A 22,815-nucleotide genomic window follows, 5' to 3' on the forward strand; every position below is an offset into this window, starting at 1 on the left:
GGAACTGTTTTTCGGAAGTGATCATAACATTGGTGGTTACATGTAAAAAACAAACACTTACCTTTTCAAGGCACGTATTGAAAATTTCACGGTTGAAAGGCTCTATTTGGGATTTGCTTCAGAAGAATGGGAGTGGGCAGGGGACAGTGTGCGGGGTGTCGATGGGTCGAGATTGCCCCAAAGGGTGGAAGCTGAGTGATGGGTACATGCGGGTTCCTTTTACTATCTCTTTACTTCGGCTCATGTTTGATATTTTAAAATTGAGGAGAAGGGGCAAAGGACAAGGAAGCCAGCATCTTGGGGGCCAAGTGCTGAGCTGGACTTGGAGGCAGGAGCCCTGGCCGTGAATCAGGCAGACCTCAGTGTAGTCCCACCTTTCCGACCGGCTGTGTGTCCTCGGGCTGCTTCCCTAACCTCTCTGAGCCTCCGAGCCTCACTCATAAACTGATATACAGCTCGCCTCACAGGGTGTTTGTGAAGAGGAAACCTGGTCTTATTTGGGAAGACGCTTGGAAAGCGAAGGGACGCAGGGGGCAGGAGCGTGCGCACCCCTCCTCTCCTCACGGAGTGAAGGCTCCCCAGCATTTCACTGACACCTGGAGAGCCAGGAGGCTTTCAAAGGAAAACACGCAGGGATGGCATTTGAATTCCCTCGTCATTTCTCTTAGTAGATATTTTCTACTGTTTTCTTAATGGTCGCCCTGGGAGGTACCATTAGCATCTTAAGTTATAACGATCAGTTAAATCAACATCAATGTCATTCTGATGGTATACAGGCTCCTTCCTGGACTCCTCAGGGAGCACCAGGCTCAGCCCAGGTGCCTGCCGGCAGCCACCTCTCCATGTGGGCTGTCCTGTGGTCCTGGACCAGGGAGGGCCACGGCAGCCACCTCTCCATGTGGGCTGTCCTGTGGTCCTGGACCAGGGAGGGCCACGGCAGCCACCTCTCCATGTGGGCTGTCCTGTGGTCCTGGACCAGGGACGGCCACGGCAGCCACCTCTCCATGTGGGCTGTCCTGTGGTCCTGGACCAGGGACGGCCACGGCAGCCATGGCCCTGCAGGGCACTGGGAGTGGGCTCTCTGCCTCGGTCGCTGTGCCCTGGGTCTTTCCAGGCTGGCGTGGCCCTCCTGCTCCCTCAGCAGTCCCAGCGTCCAGGGCAGCAGGGCCTGATCCACCCCCTCCCAGAAACTGGAGCCGAAAATGGGGGGGCAAAAGCGCTGCTGCTCCGGCAGGGACACCTCACCGGAGCAGGGAAATGGGGGGCCCTTTCCCCACGCCGCCAGTGCTGCCCGGGCCTCGGGGCGGCCTGGCCACTGCCCACACTCCGTGACTTTCGCGTCTCGTTCGAGGGGTTGTCAGACACCCATCCAGACCCCAGGCACCCAGCAAGCCCTCCCCTGCCGTGGGCCGCTGTCTGCGCGAGGTTAACCTCGGGCCTCTTCCTGGCCTCCTGATTCACTTTCCTTTCTGTGGCCGGATAATGGTCTGGGGTTTGGCCGGGCCCTTCTGCTTGCACACTGAAAACCGGAGTTCCTGACCCTGCCTGCTAACGGGCATGCAACCCACCCTACTTTCTCCTCCCGGCTCCTACCTGCCCCTCCCTCCAGCCAGAAACCCCGGAATCCTTACCCCAGCAGGAAGCACCCAGCTCTGCCACTGAGAACAGCCCGGCCCTGGCAGCATCCTGGGTCCCCAGGGCCTGCCCGGAGAGGGCTGTGTTCGGTCTGGGCTCCGTGAGACCCACTGACGGGGCAACACCGGAACACACTTAATTTGGGGGCAGACCTTTGGCGTGCACACGTGCCTCTCATTTGAACGTCAGCCCAGGTGTACCTGGCTTGTGTTCTTAAAGCGGTACGACATGGGAAATGTGAGGTCAGGGAGGTGAAACACAGGCCCAAGTTCACAGGCTAAGCAGTCAGAGACCCAGGCCAGCTCCCTAAGTCCTCTTGCTCTGCATCCACGGGGACTGTTGTTCTGTCGATGACATTTCCCAAGCAGGTCTGGCCTCTGAAGCCCTGGAAAGGCTTGCTGAGGTCTCGGGCCTCTGTTTCTGGATGTCTCCTGGGGCTTCTGGGGAGGCAAGGGGGCAGCAGGGTTTATTTGGTTTGGGGGGTTGTTTTGTTGGTTTGTCGCCAATCCTTGCATAAAGGCCTTGGAAGATTCATTCGATCTACAGCCTAGGGATCAGTCAGGGCTCTAACCCAGCCCCATCTCCTTCAGAAGCTGGGAAACCTTCTTGCTGAAAATGCCTTCTCTGCTTGGCTAATGAATTGTAGTTCTCTCTCTATATCAGTGGTTCTCAACCTTCTGGCCCTTTAAATACAGTTCCTCATGTTGTGACTGAACCATACAATTATTTTCGTTGCTACTTCATAACTGTAATGTTGCTACTGTTATGAATTGTAATGTAAATATCTGATATGCAGGATGGTCTTAGGTGACCCCTGTGAAGGGGTCGTTCGACCGCCAAAGGGGTCGCGACCCACAGGTTGAGAACCGCTGCTCTATATAATCTCTCTATAATAAAAGGCTAATATGCTAAGTGTTCTTCCTGCTGCCTGACCTGTCGCTATGACGTGCAATGACCAGCAGGGGGCAGATGCTCAACACAGGGGCTGCCAAGCTGCAGTGACTTGGCAGTGATGGTTCTCGGCTGACGCACCCCGAAACCAGGGAGGAGGAAGCCTGATGCCTCGAGGGGCCGTGAGACTCCACCTTCGGCCGTGGGTTATGTTGCTGCTGGGGCACTGTCGGCCCTAATCCGGTCTCCTGCACACTTGCGTTTGCGTTCCACATCCTGAACGACAGCAACTTGGCAGAGTGCCCTCTCGCACTCCAGGCCCCTTCAGGAGATGTTTGAGAGCCGGTTTCAGCCTGATCCCTGCAGGCCAGGCCGAGGGACGCCACCTACCAGAGGGACCTCGCAGATGCCCTTCAAGCCATGGTGCCACCCAGGTGCGGCTGGCAGTGGAGGGACCTTAGGAGGTTGGCTCCAGGGCATGTCCGGCCCATCTCGCCCAGTCCCGCCCTGCCAGCCACCTTCTAATTAATTTCCTTTCAATGCGCACGAATCTGTGCACCGGGTCACTAGTTCACAATGCATGCCATCGGCTAATACCAGTAAGGCCCTAGAAAAGGCCACCAGTTAAGTCAGAATTTGCATGACTACACTCCTGCTCATGCATTCAGAACTATATCAATCTCTTATTTTATTTTCTAGAGAGAGTGTGGAAGGTGGGGGGGGGCGGGGAGAGAGAGAGAAACATAGATGAGACAGAGACACACCTAGTAGTTGCCTCCCCACACTCACCTCCAGTGTGGGGATTGGCCCTGCAACCCAGGTCCGTGCCCTTCACTGGAAATTGAACCCACAACTCTCTGGTGCACAGGCCGATGTTCTAACCACTGAGCCACCGGCCAGGGTAGGACCGGGTCAATCTTTTCACACATTTATTGAACACTCACTGTGTGCCAGGTAGTTCTAGGCACTGGGAGGCAGAGAAGAGTTCCTGCCACAGCTCAGCCTGGGGGGACAGACGACAAGAAGGCTCTGTGGGAACACGAGGGAGGAAGGGCCCACGCCTGGGTGGGTCTCGGGGCCTGGGTCGGGCTGGTGAGGCTTCTTAGAGGAGGAGACTTTTACGTTGGGCCTTGAAGGAAAATATGTAAGTTTCTTTTCTGAGGGGCTTTCTGATAAACAGGGAAGAGCTAGCTCCGGGAAAGGAGGCCAGGGTGGGGGCATGAGCACAGGAGAGGACGGAGGCTCCTGGGAACTTAGATCCCGGCCCAGCTGGCTGGTGCCAGTCCTTGTCCTATAGCCTTGGCCGCCGAAGTGCAGGGACACGGGGTCTTGGGCAGCCCTGTCCAAGAGGACAAGAGGAGTCCCTTGATGACGCAAATCCCCATTGGGCGCTCCTGCGCCTGATACGCGGCTAGTGCGACTGAGGAACTGCGTGGCCCCTCGCTTCGTTTTAACGAAGCTTCAGCAGCCACCACTTAGCACGGTGTAGCCCTACGTGCGTCTCACTTGGGATGGCTTTCAAACTTTCTGATGCCTGAGGCCCGAGCCGCCCCGAGATTCTGATTTAGTTCACCTAGGGCGGGGCGTGGGTACCAGTGTCTTCTAGGTGAGCCAGGGTTGAGAACCGGTGACCCAAGACTTTGCCTGTCACACTCTCAGGAGTGGGGAGGCCCTTCCCGTCACAGCTTCGCCGGCCCCTCCAGCATCCCTCACCCCCCACACTCCCATCCTCCCCCCTCCCCACCCCCTCCCCCTGCCTCCGAGGCATCCTTGGTCTCCTCTCCATTCATGGTAGGATCAGGCCCCAGGCCCCTCCCACAACCTGCAGACTCTCTCCCCCTCAGCCTCACCCACTTCCCAGCCCAGAGACCTTCCCCATTCCCCTCAGAGCTCTGCCAGGGCCTGGACAGCGGGGGTCAGAGGTCAGGAGCCTGGTCCTTGCAGGCCCCTCACCCTTGGATAGAGCCCAACCAGCCACTTTCCCAGGCTGGGCGAGGCCGGCGGGCAGGGGCCGGTGGCCGGGCTGAGGCCTGGCTGCTGGGTCGCGTCCCTATTAAACAGATGGGCAGAGGCGGGTGTCTGGGAAGCGACGCGGGAGGTTTGGGTAACAAGGCTGGAGCCTGGAGGGAACCTTCCTTCCCCGCGTGTCTGGGAAAAAGCTTTCTGAGCGGGGTCTTACCCAACAGCTGATGCCCACCCATCCCCCCATGTTTGCCACCCACCCCCCAAAAACAGCTTTCCCCAGGACGCACACGTGGCAGCTTGTGCACTTTTATTATTAAATATATAAGCAGCTTCCTATTTTTTAAATAGATATTTAAATGACTTTATATAAAATAATTCATCACTTCCAAGTGTAAAAACAAAATCTCACAGTGTGTGAGCCAATGTTCCCTCTCGGCTTTCTCGGGGAAAAGAAGGGTTCCTGGGCCTCCGGCGCCCGAGGCAGGAAAGCAAGTCCAACCCAAAGCAAGTCCAACCCATTTCGGAAGGAAGCGCTTTGCTTTCTTGACTCTGAAAATACTATACGTTTAAGGGATGGGGGTGGAGCAGGAATGACTTTTCCTGTTTGTTTGTTTTTTCCTTCCACTTTTAAATACATACTTCCTGGCATCAAATAGAGTCTATGACTAGGAGGCTGAGTCCCTCCGGGGAGTCCTCTGCTCCTCCCTCAGCTGTCAGGGACCAGTGACCTTCACTTTCAAGAGCAGGAAGGGAAGGTGGGGGGCCCGGCCCAGCAGCCAGCAGGGTGGTCTCTCCGTGGAGGGCCCAGGACAGCAGGAGAGAAGGGACGCAGCTGCACAGAGGGACCAAGGGCAGCTGACAGCCCTGTCACCTGCGGCCCAGCTCTGGAGCTGCAGCCGGGGGCTGGCCCAGGAAGCGGAGGTCCTGAAGGCAGACTTGGCAATAGATGCTCGGTCCCTCCCCCACCCTGGCTTGCCTGGTCACAGAGACTGTGGTCCTGGGTGGGTGCGTGGGGTGAGACTGGAGGTATCACTGCCTACCAGGCCCCTCACAGGGACAGCCCCCGCTCAGCCCCGGGTGCCCACGGGCAGTGGCCTTGCAGCTGTGGCTGCAGCAGGGGTCAGGGCGTGGACGCCTCCCCCAACATCGGGGGCATACCCATCATTTCAAAGACCCACCCCATGTCGGTCTCTGCCCTCCCCACCCTTCTCCCTTCCACTAGTCACTTCCCTCTTGGGAACGTCAAAGTGCAAAATGCAGAAACCTGGGCCAACAGCAGCCTAGAGACCTGCTCTGGTGCAGCCCAGGCGTTCTCCCGCCCCATCAACCCAGGGAGTCAGAGGCCAGATCAGCGGAAGGTCAGGGCTCAGGGGCTCCCTCCGTGGATGGGACGGGCGAGGCTGGCTCGGGCGGTCAGTGCAGAAGCTGGGGAGGCCGGAGGGCGGACAGATGTGCATCGGAGCTGTACAGCAGGCAGGTCCAGTCTTCACAGTGCAATGGCTTCCTTCGCGAGGGGCGCCCCTGGACGGCTTCCCGGGGCAGCTCCGGCAGGTTCTGGAGGGCCGGTGGGGCAGCGGCCAGCCTTGGGCTTCACCTTGGCATCGAGAGCCCAGCAGGTCCCGAGGGCAGGGCTGGCCTCCCCTCTCTGCCTGGCACCAGCATTGCCAGTGGAGGGCTGTCGGCGCGGCAGGCAAGCCTTCTCCTCCCGTCTTCTGGGCCGCCCACATTTCCAGGAAACCAGCTGACGCTGTCCCGCCCCGCCAATCTCAGGCATCTCTCCGTGACATGTGCCTGCTTGTTGGGGCAGGGACCCATCCCTGGGCGCAAGGGTTCTTCCATTCCTCAGCGCCCACCCTGCTGTCCACAGCCACGGCCTCTGGGTCCCTGCCCAGGTGTTGGCCGGAGGGGGCGGGAGGAGGGCACAGCCCCAGAGGCAGAGAGTACTCCTCCGGGCTCGCCAGCCCCCCCCCCAAGCAGATGGGAGCCTCCAGGGCCCACGATAAATATCAGCAGCACGAGGCACCCGCCGGCCCTCTCCGAGTCAGTCCAGAGTCTGGGGGTCGAGGGTGGAGGGGCCAGCCCAGCTGCCCTGGCCTCGTCCTGGTCGGCAGCAGCTCTCAGGGTGGGCAGGCCACATTCCCAGGAGGATGGCGGAGGAGGCGGGTGGACGCCCCGTAACATCTCCTGCCGTGGAGAGACTGTCCTGTGCGCCCAGCTGTGAGGGAGAGAGAGAGAGAGGCCCGTCAGCGAGTGGGAGCGAGGGAGGGGTCGCCGGGGACATGCGTGGGGGCGTCTGGCGTTCCTGTGGGCTGGTGCTGTAGGGAGGACTTCCTCCCGTCCCTGGTCCCTGCCCTCGCCTTCCCGGCCACCCAGACACCACAAGGGCCAGGCCGCTTTCTCTGGCAGGGGTCCAAGCCGCGGGCCAGACTGCCCTCCCCTCCTGCCTCCCCCTGGGGGAGCAAGGACCACAGCGGGAGGGGACGGGCCTGGTGGGGGTCTAAGCAGGGGTGCAAGGCACTGCGCGAGCAGAGGGGTCTGAGGGAGGGAAGGGGAGCATGCGAGTGCCCTTGGTCCCCTCCTCGAGCAACACCAGGTCACTGGCCTCGGCCCAATGAGCCGAGGGTGAGCTCTGCTCACTCTAGCAGAGAGAGGTCTCGTGTCCACCTGCAGGCAGTCCCCACAGAGGGGGCGCACACCGTATCGGGGACAGCAGAGCAGAAGTCACTGAGGAGGAAGAGCCAGAGGTGGTCCCAGGATAAGGAAATCCCTCCCGGTCACATGCTGACCCCAAGCACCCTCCTTCCGGGGGCCTCCCTGCATCTTCCATGGGAGTGAGGGCCTGGCTCCCTCCCCGCCCTGCCCTCAGCCTGTCCCCAGGCCCGGCATCCTCAGGACGCTTTGTTCTCAGACCAGAAATCCCCTGGACTCCGGCCAGCAGCTTGGCTTTGGACCCTGCGTGGAGCTCCCCTCTCAGGCCATCATAGGCCCCACTGGCCAAGGCTGTGATGGGCAAGGCGGGAGATGGGACCAGCCCGCTGGCTCCCAGCCCATTCCCAGGCTCTGGAGGGACAGGAGGGAGGAGCCCTGGACTGGACATGAGCCACACTAGGCACTGCTGGGCCCCAGGGAAGAAGGACCGAGTGGGCGAGCTCCGACAGGGAGGGCTGGGGGTGGTTTTCTCTGAGGGCCCTCACCCACCTCTCCTGTCATGGTGGCAATCAGGCCAGCGCTGGCCCTGACTCTCCCTGAGACCCCGAGTGCCTGACCTGGAGACCACCCTGCCGGTGTCCCTATGACCCACTCTCCACACCCACCAGGCAGACCTCAGGGGCCCAGATGTGTCATCTTTGCTCTTTTCTGAACAGGCTCCCCTGGTGTGGAACGCTCGTCAGATCCCCCATCTCCTAGGAGTGGCCCGGGCCCGGCGCCCTACACCTGGGAAGGCCCTAAGCGCTGGCTCGCGTTGGGCATGGGGTGAAACTCGATACGTTTCCCCAACTCCTTGGCCAGCCAGTCAGTTAGCCAATCAGCTCCCCAATCAACAAGTAACCACCAGGCGGTTACCAGCTGGTCAGTCAGAGTCAGTTAGCTGGTTAACGGGTTAGCCAGAGGCTGGTTAACTAGAGGCAGCTGGCCAGAGTCCATGGGTCTGTCAGCCCTGAAGCCAGTCGGTCAATGTTTATTGAGTTCTTGGCCACGTGTGGAGAAGCCCTCTTTGTATTAGAAAAAGAAATGCCAAATCAGAGGAAGACACGGTCCCTGCCCGCAAGGGGCTTACAGCCTGATTCCGGGTGCGGGGTGTCCACATACACATAAAACAAGAACTGAAATGTATAAAAACAACATCCAAGGAAGTGCAAATCGATACAGTATTAACCAAATACCAGAGGGCAGAGGGGATGAACGGCAGGAGGGACAGAGGAGATGCCAGGAAGGAGGACTGCCCGTGGCTGACTGGGCGGAGGGGAGGGAGGGGAGGAGGACGGGCCGCCTGGCCCGAGAGCCGGCAAGGAGTCACGAGGGTCACATCTTTATCCACGTGGGCGAGGACGCCAAAAGGCACCCATCCTTGTGCGGGAGACACACTCGGGAGGGCCAGGGAGACAGGACTGGGGTGGGGACCGCTTCAGTGGGCTCGGGCGATGGGCAGACACCGACAGGGCAGTTTTCACAAGGACGAATACAAACTAATCTTTGGTTAAAACGCTGAATCTCCCCAAAGAACAGGACAGAGGTCCGGCTTGGCAGAGGTTTATGGGAACGGGAACTAGGGCTTTTAATAGACCACAAGCTAAATACGGACAACAATACGATGCAGTTGTAAAAAAAAAAAAAGTTCAAAAAACTAATGCAAACTTAATCTGTGCGCATAGCAGAACAGTGTCCAGATCAAGGCAGGCAACAGTCCCATGCACTCTGAGCTGGTCAGACCACGTCTGGAGCACTGTGTCCAGGGCTGGGCGCCACACTGGCAGGGGACAGTGACAAACGAGTGTGTCCAAAGGAGGGCGACCAGGATGGTGAGGGGTCTGAAAACCACATCATATAAGGAATGTTTGAGGGCCTTGGCCACACTGAGCTTCGAGAAGTCTTAAAGGGGACGTGGCTAGCTGGCTTTAGGTGCGAGAGGGAGGGTCATCCCGGGGGGATGGGAGGCGGCGGAAAAGCCGCTGGACCTGCCTGAGGAAGGGCTATCGGAGATGGCAGGGAGCCTGCCTGGCTCCCCGAGTGTGTGATCGGACGCTGGGAGGCAGAGAGGGGAGGCCCCTTTGGGGTGGGAGTCTCGCCTAGTGACCGTGAGAGCCCCTCCGACACGAAGGCTCTAGGGCTCCATGAATTAAAGGGAGGGGGGTCCTCTGGGCTGGGGGGGCGGGGGTCAAACCAGTGTGCAAGCAGAACGGAAACCGGCAAGAGGGACTCAGAGCACCACTGCCGGGGAGTGTGGGGGCCAAGCGGAGAGGGTGGCTTGAAGTGGCTGGCGATGCACGGCCACCGGAACCCTCCAGGAGGGTAAAGGCCTGACAGGAGGCTCTGGGGGCTCTGGTGTGGGCAGTGGCAGCCAGAGCAGAAGCTCAGGGCAGGAATAAGAAGCCAATGCACAAGGGGGGGGATGGGGCATATGTCATACTTTCAACAATAAAGAATTATTATTATTAAGAAGAAGAAGCAGCCGCTGCCAATGCAGAGGGAATGGGCCTGGCCTCAGACAGGGTGGAGGGGACGGAGGGGCCCCGAGGACCCGGAAGGGAGAGGTTGGCGGCCCTGGTGATGGTGGGAAGAGGAGAGAGGGGACGTGTGTGGACCTCCGGGGAGTTGGTGGTATCTCCATGTTGGGGGGGGGGGGGGGGGAAGGGCGGAGCTAATTTAAGGTGTGGAGAGGGATCCAAAACCAGAGGCTTACCTTAGCCTTCCCGCTACACTGGCATCTCCACCTGTCTGTCCTCATGTTGGGTCAGGGGGCTGCGGGCAGAGCACAGGATGACGTCAGACTCCAGTGAATCCGGGGAGTGAGGAAACCCCCTAAGTGGGCCCCCCACCCCCCCGGCCCCCCCCCCCCCATCCCGCACATGTGCTCTAACCCTCTCAGGCCCAGGAGACCAGACCTGCCTCACCCTGTGAAGAAATCAGGAGAAACCCCCACCCTTCCTCCTCTCCTCCCCCATCCTGTTCCGAGCTCCACTGCCTCAGAGCAAGTGGGAGCAAGTCTCCCCCAAATGTAGAGGGGAACCAGGTGCCAAGACAGGCCCCCGATGCCTACAGAGCCACCCAGCCCCGACGCTCACCTGCCCTCTGGTTGCTCCAGGGGAGAATCCACGATCTGTAGCTCTCGATGGCTCTGGGGACAGAAAAGGGCAGCTCGCTGAGCAGCGGGGGAGGCTGGGGGACATGGTCCCCTCCCCAGGCAGGGCTCCCCCAGCTGCCCCTGTGGGAGCTTCCTGAGGCCTCCGTGCCGGGGGTGGGGGGCCCCATCTCCGCCCCGCTGGGCTGTGTCCTATGTCCTGGCCCCAGGCCCTGCCCTGGTGCACAAGCATCACGCTCCTCCATGTGCTTCTGGCCCAGGGAATGTTCTCTCCCGCTCGCTGCTGCCCGCCCTTCCGCTGACCGTATACCATGAGCCCCCCAGTCTTGAGGAAACCCTCCCTGTCCATCTCCCCTCCTCTGCGCTCAGCCAGCTTCCTGGTGTGAGCGTCGGAAGGACCCAGGCTGCCCCCAGCCAGCCTGCCTGGACCTGCTCCTCCACCCGCTGCGCCACTGTCCCCAGGAGGTGCCCGCCTCTCGGCCACCATCGGGCTCTTACCCGCCGCCGCCACCACCAGTAGAGCAGCAGGCCGCCCACGACCAGCAGGACTAGGATGGTGCTGGGCACCAGCACGGGGCGCACAATCTCGCCGGTCTGGGGGGTGGAGGGCGGCAGCACCCCGCCTATGTCTGTCAAAGGAACGGGGTTAAAATGGGCATGGGGTGCGGCCACCCCCTCACTTGGTCCTCCTTCCAGCCCTGCGGTGCTCCTCCGCTCCCGGGTGCTCCTCCTGTCCTGCGGCCCCCCAAGGGGCAGGACACTGTCCCAGGCATGGCTGCCCGGAAGCCTGGCCTGAGCAGAGAGGGTGGAGGGCCGGCTGAGGCCTCTCGGGTGCAGGAACAGGGGCCTGGCAGAGCCTGGCGCCTGGGCATCTCTGGGCGGCACAGATGGACGGTCTGTCTTCTCGGGTGTGTGACTCCGGGCCTGGCCGGTGGGTCTCCCAGAGCCCACCCTGGGCCGGAGGGTGCCGGTTCCATCCGCTGGCGGCTGGCCCTTGGCTGATGTGCGGAGTGGAGATGCTGAGATGAGGTTGCTGTGTCTGGTGGCCGCCGCCTGCATGCTGCCTCCTCCCAGCCTGGAGGGGGAGGGCTCTGGGCCTCGGGGTGCAGGCCTCTCGCTAGCTTCTCCAGAGGCCTCTTCTAGGGCCCAGTTAGCGCTCAACACAGAGTCGAGAACGTCCTCCATCCCAGAGGCGGGGGCTCCCACCGAGGGCTGGGGCTCAGGCGGACCTCCGACGGGGCCTCCCTCGGCGCCTGGGGTCTCTGGTGACTCAAAGGTCTGGCATGTGCTCCTGGGTGGTCGCTGCTTGGCAAGGCCCAGGTCCTCTGTGCCAAGGGGCTGCTCACTGCGCAAGAGGGAGCTGTCCTCTGTCCCCTCAGAGTCAGCCCAGGGCAAGCCAGCCAGAGGGGCCACGGAGGGGGCAAGGGGCGGCTGAGGGGAGGCAGAGGTCAGGTCACTGCTAGGGGTGGCTTTGGGGTACGGGCAGTTGCAATCAGGCGTGGTCACCACATCTGAAAGAACCACAGAGGGAGAGAGAAAGACGGAGGAGCTAGAGTCACCAGCCTCCAGCACAGCGTTCCCGAGGGACGCGAGAGGGTCCCCGCATCCGCTAACTCAGCCCTGGGGCTGAGGGCACGACAGGACTGGCACAGGCAGGGAAGGTGCAAACTGCAGGGTCTTATGGGTGAGAACAGAAAGCAGGATTGAGAGGCGCAGCCTGGGGTTGGGGTCAGGGAAGACCGGAGCGCCGCTCTTCCTGGGGTTCCAGGTGGCCAGACGCCAAGCGAGGGGTGAGCAGAGGCCTCCAGGGCTAACAAGACACCCTCAAGCCCCACTGCGTTGGCTGGAAGCAGCAAGGTGGTGCCATGCACAGCAAGGGCCACAGCCGCAGGCAGGAACGGCTGGGGCTGGACTGTGGCCAAGGCTTGAGGCCTTGGGACTGAAACAAGGAGACTGGACTTGGCCACTGGCAGGTGCCGGGTGGCAGGGCTTCAGTTCCTGCCTCGGGGAGCAAGGTTGCACGGACGAGGGCACACATGACACGAGACGCAGAGACGAGGACATGTAGGGTGCACGGGTGCAGCCGGTGCCAGCACTGGGAGAGTTTGAATGATGCTCAGACTTCAAATCCAGCCTGTCCCTTGAGGGGACACTCAAGGCATCCTGAGGACTTCGGGAGCCTGGGTATCCTGGTGATTGGCAGCGGGGTTCTCAGAGCCAGGGCCCTGACTCCCAGGAGGAACTTTGCTCTCTCCACGGAACGCCCCCCACCCCATGCTTGGCCGCCCTGCGGAGCCGAAGAGCCTCCATGCCTGCAGGCTCTCCCCGAGGGGCCCTCTTGCCCGCTCCCTAATCTCGCAGCCACCAGCATGGTCCTTCTTGATGCCTTGACATGCAGACATATGTAGCTGTACATGCACACACATGTCAGAAGAGACATGTGCCAAGGACCACCCAGAGATGCACGAAGCCACATGTGTACACAAAACAAGCACATCTACACACAGAGGAGACGAGTAGCAGCCAGGCTGCCTCCGGGGGTCCCTCCAGCCCACCTCCCACCGCCCAGTCCCCATTCTTCCACACGCTCTCCCCTGCCTCACCCTTGCCGGTCCCTTTGCTGCTTACCTGGGACGGAGCACTTCGCAAAGCTGTCGCTGCAATTCTTGCTGAAGATGCTCTGGTTCATTTTAAGGAGGTTCTTTGTTTCATTAAAGACGTTCTTGATCTTCTCCAGTGCCCAGAGGGGTGACTCAGAGAAATTTTGGACACAGGCCTGGAAGGAGAGCAGGTCCCCCGGGTGAGGCTCAGCATTGGCCCAGCGGCTCCAGCTTGTCTGTCTAACTTCCGTGGCCTTTCTCACATCTGCCTCCTTCTCCTCTTTCATGTCCTCCCTTCCCTCTCCCCTCGTTTGCAGCAGAATCAGTCCGGAGGCCAGGAGCTATCTCATTTATTCACTGATATGTGCCAGGCATATGGTCATTACCTGGGAATCAGGCAATGAATGAGGGAGGCGGTCCCTGGCCGAGTTGGACATTGAGTCCAGCAAGGCAAAGGCACCAAAGCCATTGCTACAGTGCGGCGAGTCCTGAATGTGAGGGGGTTCTGAATGACTGAGCGTGTATGACAATGTGCCTAAGAACTGACTAACAGATGAGCAAAGTTAACCAGGAAAGGAGGCAGAGTTGGAGAGAACTGTCTAGGCAGTGGGAGCAGACTGTGCAAAGGTCCTGAGGCAGCAAAGAGCCTGAATTGTTGAAAGATGAAAAGAAGGCTAGAATGACTACACTACTACCAGCCAGGAGGAGAGCAGTGAGAGATGCAGCTGAGAGGGGTCAGCCAGGACCGGTCCTGCAGGTCCTGGTTGGCCATGTCAAGAACCGTTGATCTTATCCATAGAGCAAAGAGGACCCGTCTGAGGGGCTATCAGGGAGGTGGGTGGCTGGTGCCGTGGTGTGGAGCATGGCCTGGAGCAGGTCATAGCTGCGGGTCCTTCTCTGGCGTTGGTGTGTCTTGGAAGGAGGTCCAAGGCTGCCCAGCCCCATCTCTTGAGCTACTCTTTTCTCTTCTGCTCGGGGGATGCAGGCTCCCACACGCACTGGAGCGCTGGGACCCCTCACACACACTCCCGCCTTTCCTCCCAACCCCGGCAGCTCCTTCTCCGTCTCCTGACCAGCCTCTGCCACCTGACTTCAAACGTGGGCATTCCTCAGGGCTCGCCTTCTGTCGTGCACACCAGGCAGTGCTGTGCACGCCTATGGCATCATCTGTGGCCGACTCGCTGAGGACTTCCAGATAGGACGCTTCCCCTAACGGAGCTGCACAGGGCAGAACTTTCCTAGGCTGTGAGGTTGTAGGCATGGCTGCGTGCCCAAGGCCGGGCATAGCAGGCCCCTCATCAATGCGGACCAGATAAAGGACGAAAGGCTGCAGGAATGAGAAGACCTGGGCCTGAGCGGGGTGCCTCTGGCCAAACGGACGATCCTGTTTGGACCCATTTCCTGCCGCCTCCCCCAGGCCGCTGTAAAGGGCCACCCTGGCTCTCTGGCCTCTTCCTGGAGAAAACAGGGCTCATCAGACAGAAGGCCCCCGATGCCCACTGTGTCCACAGGCTTATGTCTTCTCTCCTCAGGAGCCTGAATCCCTCCCCAGCGTCCCCGCAGGAGACTAGCTCCTCTAGCTCCCAGGGCTGCATCCCTCCTGGAGCCTGTCCCGTGGGCATTCACGGAGGGGGGGGGAGGTTGGCTTGTTCAAATGCAAATTCCTGGACCCACCTGCAGACCCATGAATCAGACTCTCTGCAAGCATGTCAAACCCGCGGCCTGAGCCCCGCAAGCAGCGAGTTTGACCTGCTTGCTCTGGGGGTGCACACTGGGAATCTGGGTTTTAAATAAGCTTCCCAAGTGAGTCTTAAGAACCTTAATATTGGGAAACCGCAGCTTTAATACCTCTCTTATTTAAAAAGGCTCCTCTCTCAACCCACACACACTCCCTCTGGTGACCTCTCTCTCTGCATCTTTTGGAGCCGAGGTCCCCTGTTCACCCTGATCTGGCACCAGCCAGTGACACTGACCTCCACGTGGCCAAATCCCGTCTTGGGCTGGGACTTGGGCCTCTGCTGGTCTCCCAGCCTCCAAACCTGCTCCCACAGCCCCTTCTCTGCACGGCAACCAGAACGGCCTCACAACGCCAGCTAGGTCTGGTCACTGGCCGGCTCACCACACTGCCTCACTCTTTAGGCCAAATCCGACCCGGTCAGGACCCCAGAGATCCTCCCTGCCCTTCACTTCCACGCCTGGGCCATGCTGATGGGTCCCGCGTGTGCAGGCTGCTGCTCACCTCAGGCTCCTGCATACCATTCTCGGTTCTGGAATGCTCTGACCAGCCTCGTCGCTTCCTAACTTACCCATCATTGGGCCTCAAAAAATAACTTTCTTCCTCAAAGTCTTCCCTGGCTCTTCCTCCCCACCCTCTTAAATGAGTCCTGTTTCTCCCTCCTTCACGGCCCGCCTCACTCCTGCAGGTCTTCCCTCCCCTGCTTTCCTCTCCGGCCACGCAGCTCTCGCCGTCCGACATGCCGCATGTTCGACCTGTATTTTGTGAACTGTGTCACCACCCCCAAATGGAAGCTCCGTGAACGTGGGATTTCTGCCCGTCTTTGGTTTCCTGGTGTCTAGAACAGTACGTGGCACACAGCAGGCACTCGTTAACTACTTGTGGGATGAAGGAAGGGTCCCCCCCCCCCCCCCCCCGCCGCGGTTTGTAATTCTGTTTTGCTTGTTACTGTTTAATGGCTGCCAATCTCACTTGACTGCATGCTCCACGAGGTTTGGAACCAGGTAGTTCTTGTTCCTGGAGACACGGTCGGGGCCTAGCACTGCGCCTCCCGCACAGTCAGTCCTTAGCAAAGGTGTGTGGATGGAGCAATGAACGAGAGCGCGCGAGCGGTGGGATGCGTGAGGGAAGTGATTGCTCTGCGCGTGTGGGAGGGCGGGGACCACCACAGCCGGCCCTGCCCTGCCCCAGGGATCGCTCGGCTCAAGGGCCTCCTACCGTGTCCTGCTGCTCTTCGTAGACCTGGGGGAAGCAGTCCTCCAGCCGCACGGAGAGCTCCTGGAGCTTCACCAGGGCGATGGCATTGGAGGTGTTGTCCTTGAAGCTGATGGTGTCCTCCATGATGTCTTGTGCCAAGAAAAAGGCTTTCTTAATGTAACACACGTGGTCTTTCTGAGAAAGGAGAGCCTGGAGTTGAAGGTGCGCACCTTCACCTCCTCCAGCAGATGGAGGGCTGCAGCTGCCCCACCCCCATCCCGATCCCGACCCAACCCACCCAACCCGGGTGGAGAGGCCACGCCACTCCTGCTAAGGAGCATGCTGCTGCCTCAGCTGGCCTTTCACTCTCTCTCTTTGGGATCTGGCACCCTGGGGCCTGGGGTGCAGGGAGGGAATGTGGGATCTGATTAGAGAGAACGTTGACTTTCCGGAAGGAGCATTCCTGGCACCCCATGAATGGAATACAGAGGGTGTTCTTTGCACTGGGAGGTGGCCTCCCGATCTAGCAGAAGTATACATGGGTCAGGTGTGGAGAAACTCAGAGATGGGGACAACTTCTGGGCATCGCAGCGACTAGGTATGGGGCACAGAGATGAACAAACTTGGGAATGGGGCTGAGGTGGGGGCGTTGGCCAAGCATCACAGGCTTGTGGGAAGGAAGGAGCAAGGGATGGGGGTAGTGGGTGGGGCCTGGTGCTAATAACCCCCAGGCTAAGCAACCTAGACTTCTTCTGGATCAGGGGGCCCCTGACAAGTCTGGGGGAGGAAAGGGGAAGTAGCAGGTTAGGGTTCCGAGAGCTCCCCTTAGTGGTGGGATGAGGGGTGCACTGGCAGCCGTGAGGACATTGGGGAAGTACTTGAAATTGTCCAAGCAACTGATGGGGAGGCCAATCCAGCATCACTTGGTGTCTGGTTGGGGGGTGGGGTAGGAGGAAGAGGGAAAGGGCTGGACCAATCTCCTGGCTGCTGGTCTGTCTGCTAGATGGAGGTGCCTTCCATTAGCAAAGCCTGTGCCTGAAGCATTTGTTTGCCCCAGAGCCGGCCTGCCCAGGTGCAGATCAGACCTCCACCGCTCACTAGCTGTGCTCCCTTCATCTCTCTGGGGACCATAAACAAGACTTGTGTGCCACACCACGGTTCCATCAAGATTAAATTAGAAAAGTGCCTGGACCACAGGAAGGCGTTGGCATGTGCCGGGCCAGGAAAGGGAGCAGCAGGGGACTTAAGCCCCTCACCCTGCCCAGCCCTGGACCCTGGCACCCCAGACTTGGGCACCCAGGGATCCTCACACCTCACCCTGCCCAGCTCTAGGATTTCTCCAGCCCTCAAGCTCCCACTCTTCCCACCCCGAGGAGGGCATACCCGCTGGGTCTTGTAAGTAGCCGTTAACTCACCAACTGGTCCTCATTCACAAACTGAAAGGGGATTTTGCACGAGGTCTCCATCTGACTGTCAATCTGTAAGAGAGAGCCGCCAGTGGTGGCAGGGTATCCGCAGCTCGGCTGAGCTCGCCTAACAGTGGGGACTAGAGTTTCTGGGTGGATCGGGGTTTGAGCCTCATCCACCTTCCCCCAACCACACCTGGAATGAAGATAGAGGCAGACCTGTGCCTCTCACGTGCCCAAGGGAGGGCTGGCAAATGATAAGCAAGTCTCTTCCTTCTACTTCCCCCTCCATGACATAAGCTCCCGTGGGCGGTAGTGAGCTCCCTGTCATGGCAGGAATTCAAGCAGAGGCTAGACAAGTTCTGGGGATTCAGGATCTGTAGGAGCTGGGGTTAAATGCCCTGAAAACCCCTGCTGCGCCCCCGCCCCCTCCACCTCTCCACCCCCCAGCAATGGTTCTGTGATTCTGAGCCTCGGACAGTAGCTCCTGGTCTCCCCTGGGTTTCTGCGGCAGCGACATGCAGGAGGGAAAGAGGCAGGAGGCCCAGCCTGCAGGCCCCAAGCTCAGAGCCCGGGCGCTGGCCTTCACCAGTGGTGCCCCACCCTGCCTGGCTGGCCAGAGGGACGGTAAACTCTCTTCTGAGCAGAACAGCGGCCATGACAGCAAACGGTTCTGCTTGGCTGAACCACGCTGGGGATTGTTGATGACTCTGCTGGCCCGGCCAGGAGGCACAGGCTCCTTCACGGCCAGGGTGAGCCGGCCATCCTAGCCCGTTTCACCAGAAACTCCTTGAATGCAGGGCTCGAGCAGGAGCCAGGGCTACGAGGGCGGAGGGCTGGGAGTTAGGCCGGGGCCTCCGCTCCAAATCTGGGGAGGCCCTGGTGCCAGGCTGGTGTCCCAGTTGGGAGCTGGCGGCAACATCTGGACACAGCAGGCAGGCGGGGCCGGCTCCTCAGAGAAGCCTCCCATTGAGGGACAGGCAGCAGGCTCCACATGGAGAATCCGGATTGACATTCCAGGCAATCCTGTGCCCAGGCAACCAGCCGGGAGCCCACCGTGCCCGTGCCTGCAGGGGGGTCAGAGGCCCTGACCTTCAGAAGGTCAATGAGGGGAGCATCAGGGGAGCCATGTCCTGCCCAGCCCTATTTCTCCGCCTGCCACCCATCTCTTTGACCTTCTCCCTGACTCTTGCCTCAGTTTCCCCCTGGGGAGAAGGTAGGATAGGCTTGGCCGCACACTCACCATCTGCTGCAGGAGCTGCAGGTGTCCGTCCCCGATCATGTGGCTACAGTGCTTCGACTCCTCCTCGGTAACACCCCTGCTCACCAGGAGACAGACCAGCAGTAGCCGGGGGCCCAGCCATGTCTGTGACAGAGAGAGCGCCATTTCTCCTCAGCTCTTACTCTCCCCAAGGGCCCCCATACCCTCACACCTACAAGGCTACAGCTATCCCTCACCCCAGGATGCAGCATTCCCCAAATTCAGCTTTCTGGGGACTGCCTAACAGCTCCAGCACAACCTTGCTCTCCCTCGATGACAACCTGAGTGTCGTCTCCTCCAAGAAGCCTTCCCAGACTTACCCAGGCCAAGCCTGACTACACATTGAACTGTAATGAGGACCTGGAAGGGCGCCTACCAGCCTAAATTCCAGTTTCACAAGAAACTCCTTGAATGCAGGACTTGCTTCTACCCATTTTTCTGTTCTTGCAACATCAAACATGGGGCCAGGCATCGTAGGAGCTGCCCATTCCTCTCAAGTTCATGTACCTGCATTGGCTTCCAGACTGTGAGCCAGAGACAGATCCCTTGGGCCCAGCCCTTCCTCCCACCTGGTCCCACACAGGTCCGGCTCTGCAACTGGAAACAAACTCAGTTTCGCTGGGAACCTGTCCCGTGCTACAGACCTTTGGAGCCCTCCATGTCTGGTTGTCAAAATCAACAGGTGGCAGCGGCAATGCCAGCACCAGTCAGTCCGTCCTGGCTGACACCTGCCGAGCGGAGCCCCATCAGGCTGTACAGCCAGCCAGCCAGCCAGCCAGCTCTTAACGCGGCCAGGAAGTTTTCTGAGCTCTCTCCTCTCTTTCAACCCAGTAACTGCTCACCCCCAGAGGAAAGTCAGAGAACTGGCACCTGACACCCTGTCATTCCCCTTTCCTCTCTCCCTCACCCTCACCCCTTAAGCCCCCCCCCCACCCTAAGTCTCCCCCAGATTCAGAGAATTGCTGCTAGGGTGGGGTGAGGGCTGGCACCTTCCTAGGCTCTGGGCTCTGCCTCAGTAACCCAGAGGATAAGACAAATGCTGCCAATAAACAGCGCATTGGAAAAACACAAGGAGGCTATGAAACAGCCCACAGGGACACGCTGATTTACATATAACTAAAAGCTCAATGTTCGCCAGCTCTCACCCGGGAGAAGAGGCCCTGGCTGGGCTACCAGGGAGGCTGCAGGGAGGAGGGGCCTCAGGGGGCCTGGAAAGATGGGGAGAAATCGGTGGCAGAGAGGGAAGGGAGGACCTGAAGGGAAGGCACAGCAAGGCTCCATCCCGGGAAGGGGGAGCACGGGGAAGGGTGCTCAGGAGGACATCCTTGTGCAGGCACTGCAAGACAATGATGATTAAGGGCAGGGGGCTGGGGGTCAATGCTTAGCCTCAGGGACTGCCTGGCTTTTGGAGTTATTTCAGGCATCTGTGTGAGGACAGTGCAGCCAACTTTGAAGATGCCCTGCCCCTGGGGCCTCAGAGGAGGATCTGAATGGGCACCTGAGGGTTAACAGTCTAGCTTGTATCTGGCTGGGCTGCCTCTTCTCCCTCCTTCTTTTCCTCCTCCCACCCACCAGCCTCGGCCTCTGGGGGCACCGGGAAGGAATCTCTGCCGAGGGCTCCTCCTCACCTGCCTCCCATCCTGGTTCACCTTCCCCACCAACAAAGTCCCACGGAGACCTTGGCGTCAGCGGACCCTCGGGTTGCTGTGTCTAAAACTAGCCCCCGTCCCTGCCCCAGCCGGGTGGCTCAGTTGTTGGAGCATCATCCCCCAACACCAAAGCGTTGCAGGTTCAATCCCCGGTCAGGTCACATACCTAGGTTGCGGGTTCGACCCCAGGTCAAGGTACATGTACAGGAGGCAACTGATCAATGTTTCTCACTCACATTGATGTTTCTCAATCTTTCTCCCTCTCCCTTCCTCTCCCTCTAAAATCAATAAAAGCATACCCTCGGGTGAGGATTAAAATACGTAAATAAATAAAATTTAAAAATAAAACCTGCTCCCTTTACTTCTCTTTCTTCAGCCCCTCGTCCTGGCCTTGCTGCTCCTCACCTCGCCCTCCCAGTTGCCTTCTCAGCCCTGCCTCCTCTCTCCCTTGGGCCCTTCCTCCCCTGCGGATCTGCTCTGCCCTGCCTCACCCCACCTGCAGCCCCTTCCCCGACCCTGCAGACCTTTTTCCGCTTCTCGTCCCCCAGGCTTCCCCTCCCATTCTCCACCGCCACCGGGAGGCCACTTGCTGCTCCTTCACATGCCACCCTTCACTTCCTAGGAGCTGTGGCAGCTCCTGCCCTGTCCCATGCAGCCCTAGCAGCTCAGCCCTGTCCACAGCTCCCTCCCCAACACCAAACCCCCACCTTCCTCTACCACCACCAAGCCCAAGATCTCCCCAGTGAACTGCACCAGAGTTTGCAAGAAAAAGATTCAGAACCATCCTTAGGCAACTCTGGGATCTGGTCCCCTGCAAACAGACCTGATCCAGCCACCCAGGTCCCCAACAGCTCCGTCTGTGAGCTGGAACAAGCAGCGGCTTGCCCGGCTCCGTCTGGTGCCAGCAGTTCCTGGGCACCAGCCCTGGCATCCTATAAGCCGGTGACCCCTGAACTTTCTCCATCCAGAAGCGCCCACTCCCCAGCAGGGCCTCGAAGCATGTGCAGAGCGATGAGGAAGGTGCCCACAGGGGAAGGCGCCACACGCGGCCACAGCCACTGTGCCCGTCCCTTGGCGGTAGATCCTTCAGAAGCGAGAGGGGCGGGGGCCTCCGACGGACGAGGAGCCCTGCCATGGCTTCGAACCCCTCTCTCCTGCCCGCGGGGGGCTCAGTGTGCCCCTCCGTGCAGCGGGGCAAGTAGCCTTCCCTTTCCCAGGGAAGCGCCGCAGCCACAGGAGCAGCGCAGGGCCGCGGCGGTCCCAGCACCAGCGCCTGGGGCCGAGGGCAGCTCGCGTGCAAAGATGGGAAGGCGACCGGAGTCCGCGGGAGCCTCTGCAGCCGGGGCCCCGAGGAGCCTCTGTACCCGGGGCCGCCGGGTCCCGAGGAGCCTCTGCAGCCGGCGCACGCGGGCAGGATAGCCGAGCTCCAGCCCCAACCCGGCCCCGCGCCGCGCCGCGCCCGCCGCTTACCGTGGGAGGGCAGCGCCCGGCGGCGCCCCGCGCGGTCATACGGGCAGCTGGGTCCCGGCCCGGCGCGCTGGCCGCCCTCGATCGCTCGCTGGCTCGCTGGCCGCCGCGGAGTCCGCGCCCCGCCGAGGGCCGCGCCGCTGTCCCGGGAGTGCGGAGAGCCGGCGGCGGCGCCGAGAGCACCAGGCAAACTTTCACTTTCCCCAGCCGGCTCCGCCGGCCAGCTCCTCGGCACAGCCTTTTAAGCGACTTAGGCATGTGGTTTATGGGAAATTACGTTGGACAGGCGCCAGGCACACACACACACACACACACACACACACACACACACAGGCGCAACACACACTCCAGAGGCCCACTGAGCCGCCTCCCCGCCCCCACCCTCGGGCTGGGCTTCCCCGCCCGTCTTGCAGTCGCCTCTTCTGCTGCTCAACTCCGCGCCCTCCGCGCGCCCTCCAGCCCGCCACCGCCACCGCCGCGCCGCTGGGGAGAGAGCTTTTCCTTCCTTCCGCGCTCTCCAGGCGGATCCGGTGAGCTCGCTCTCTTTCTAACATTCCTCTCAAGGGACTTTCCCCTAAGGCCTGAAAATTCCCAAATCGGAGCCGGAATGGGCTGAGAGCAGGGCAAACACTAAGGCGGGGCCTCCCGGGCGGTGCAGGACGCGGCACCTGGTGGAGCCTGAGTCAGCAGGTTTGCAGGCAGCCCCCTCCTGCCTAGGAGCCCCCAAGCGGCCCACCCCTCTTCTTGCCTCCAATTCTGGGGGCAGGGGATAGAGGCCAGATGCTGGCTACCTAGCCAGGAGGGGAGGGACTGTGTCCCGGGACTGGGTCCTGGGAGCTCTGCAGTCTGCCAGGAGGCACACCTGCACTTGACCTGCGGGCGGTTGGGCGGTGTAAATGCTGGCTGGTACCCTGCTCCCTCCTGGCTGCCAAAACCCGGAGCGATTGGCACCTGGGTCCTAGATTTCCCTTGGTGTTTTTGGAAATGCATTTACTGAGAAAATGAAATCACATTTTGTCTCAACACAGAATGACTCTGAGCAGAATCTAACAAGATGCATCTATGAATTACAATGCCAACTTCAGCTCTTCCTTTCTTCAATTCATTATTCAATGTTTCAATCCCACCGTGAGGCCACCCACCCCCTGGGAACTATGATAGGTGGCTGGTCCCAACGAGGGATCTCTTGTCACTTGCTCCGGCTTCAAG

General features: G+C 60.2%; 1 protein-coding gene across 3 annotated transcripts; it reads right to left on the bottom strand.

The window, feature by feature from the left end:
• Nucleotides 1-4,781: 4,781 nt before the first annotated feature.
• On the bottom strand, nucleotides 4,782-21,962 carry CSF1 (colony stimulating factor 1). 3 transcript variants are annotated; one of them, XM_059674060.1, is made up of 9 exons: nucleotides 21,610-21,962; nucleotides 18,473-18,595; nucleotides 17,239-17,301; nucleotides 15,845-16,018; nucleotides 12,920-13,067; nucleotides 10,790-10,920; nucleotides 10,275-10,327; nucleotides 9,893-9,951; nucleotides 4,782-6,706 (listed from the first exon to the last, which is right to left on the bottom strand). In XM_059674060.1, the coding sequence occupies exons 1-8, from the start codon at nucleotides 21,862-21,864 to the stop codon at nucleotides 9,906-9,908; spliced, it is 993 nt and encodes a 330-aa protein (XP_059530043.1). In that variant the 5' UTR covers nucleotides 21,865-21,962; the 3' UTR covers nucleotides 4,782-6,706; nucleotides 9,893-9,905. The 3 variants fall into 3 exon arrangements, with proteins under 3 accessions (XP_059530043.1, XP_059530041.1, XP_059530042.1); XM_059674058.1 differs by having other exon boundaries at nucleotides 5,099-6,706; nucleotides 10,790-11,802; nucleotides 21,610-21,954; XM_059674059.1 differs by lacking the exon at nucleotides 4,782-6,706 and adding an exon at nucleotides 8,136-9,020 and having other exon boundaries at nucleotides 10,790-11,802; nucleotides 21,610-21,955.
• Between the last annotated feature and the right edge of the window lie 853 nt (nucleotides 21,963-22,815).

This window comes from Myotis daubentonii, chromosome 18 (genome assembly GCF_963259705.1).
Source record: "Myotis daubentonii chromosome 18, mMyoDau2.1, whole genome shotgun sequence".
Lineage (NCBI taxonomy): Eukaryota > Metazoa > Chordata > Mammalia > Chiroptera > Vespertilionidae > Myotis > Myotis daubentonii.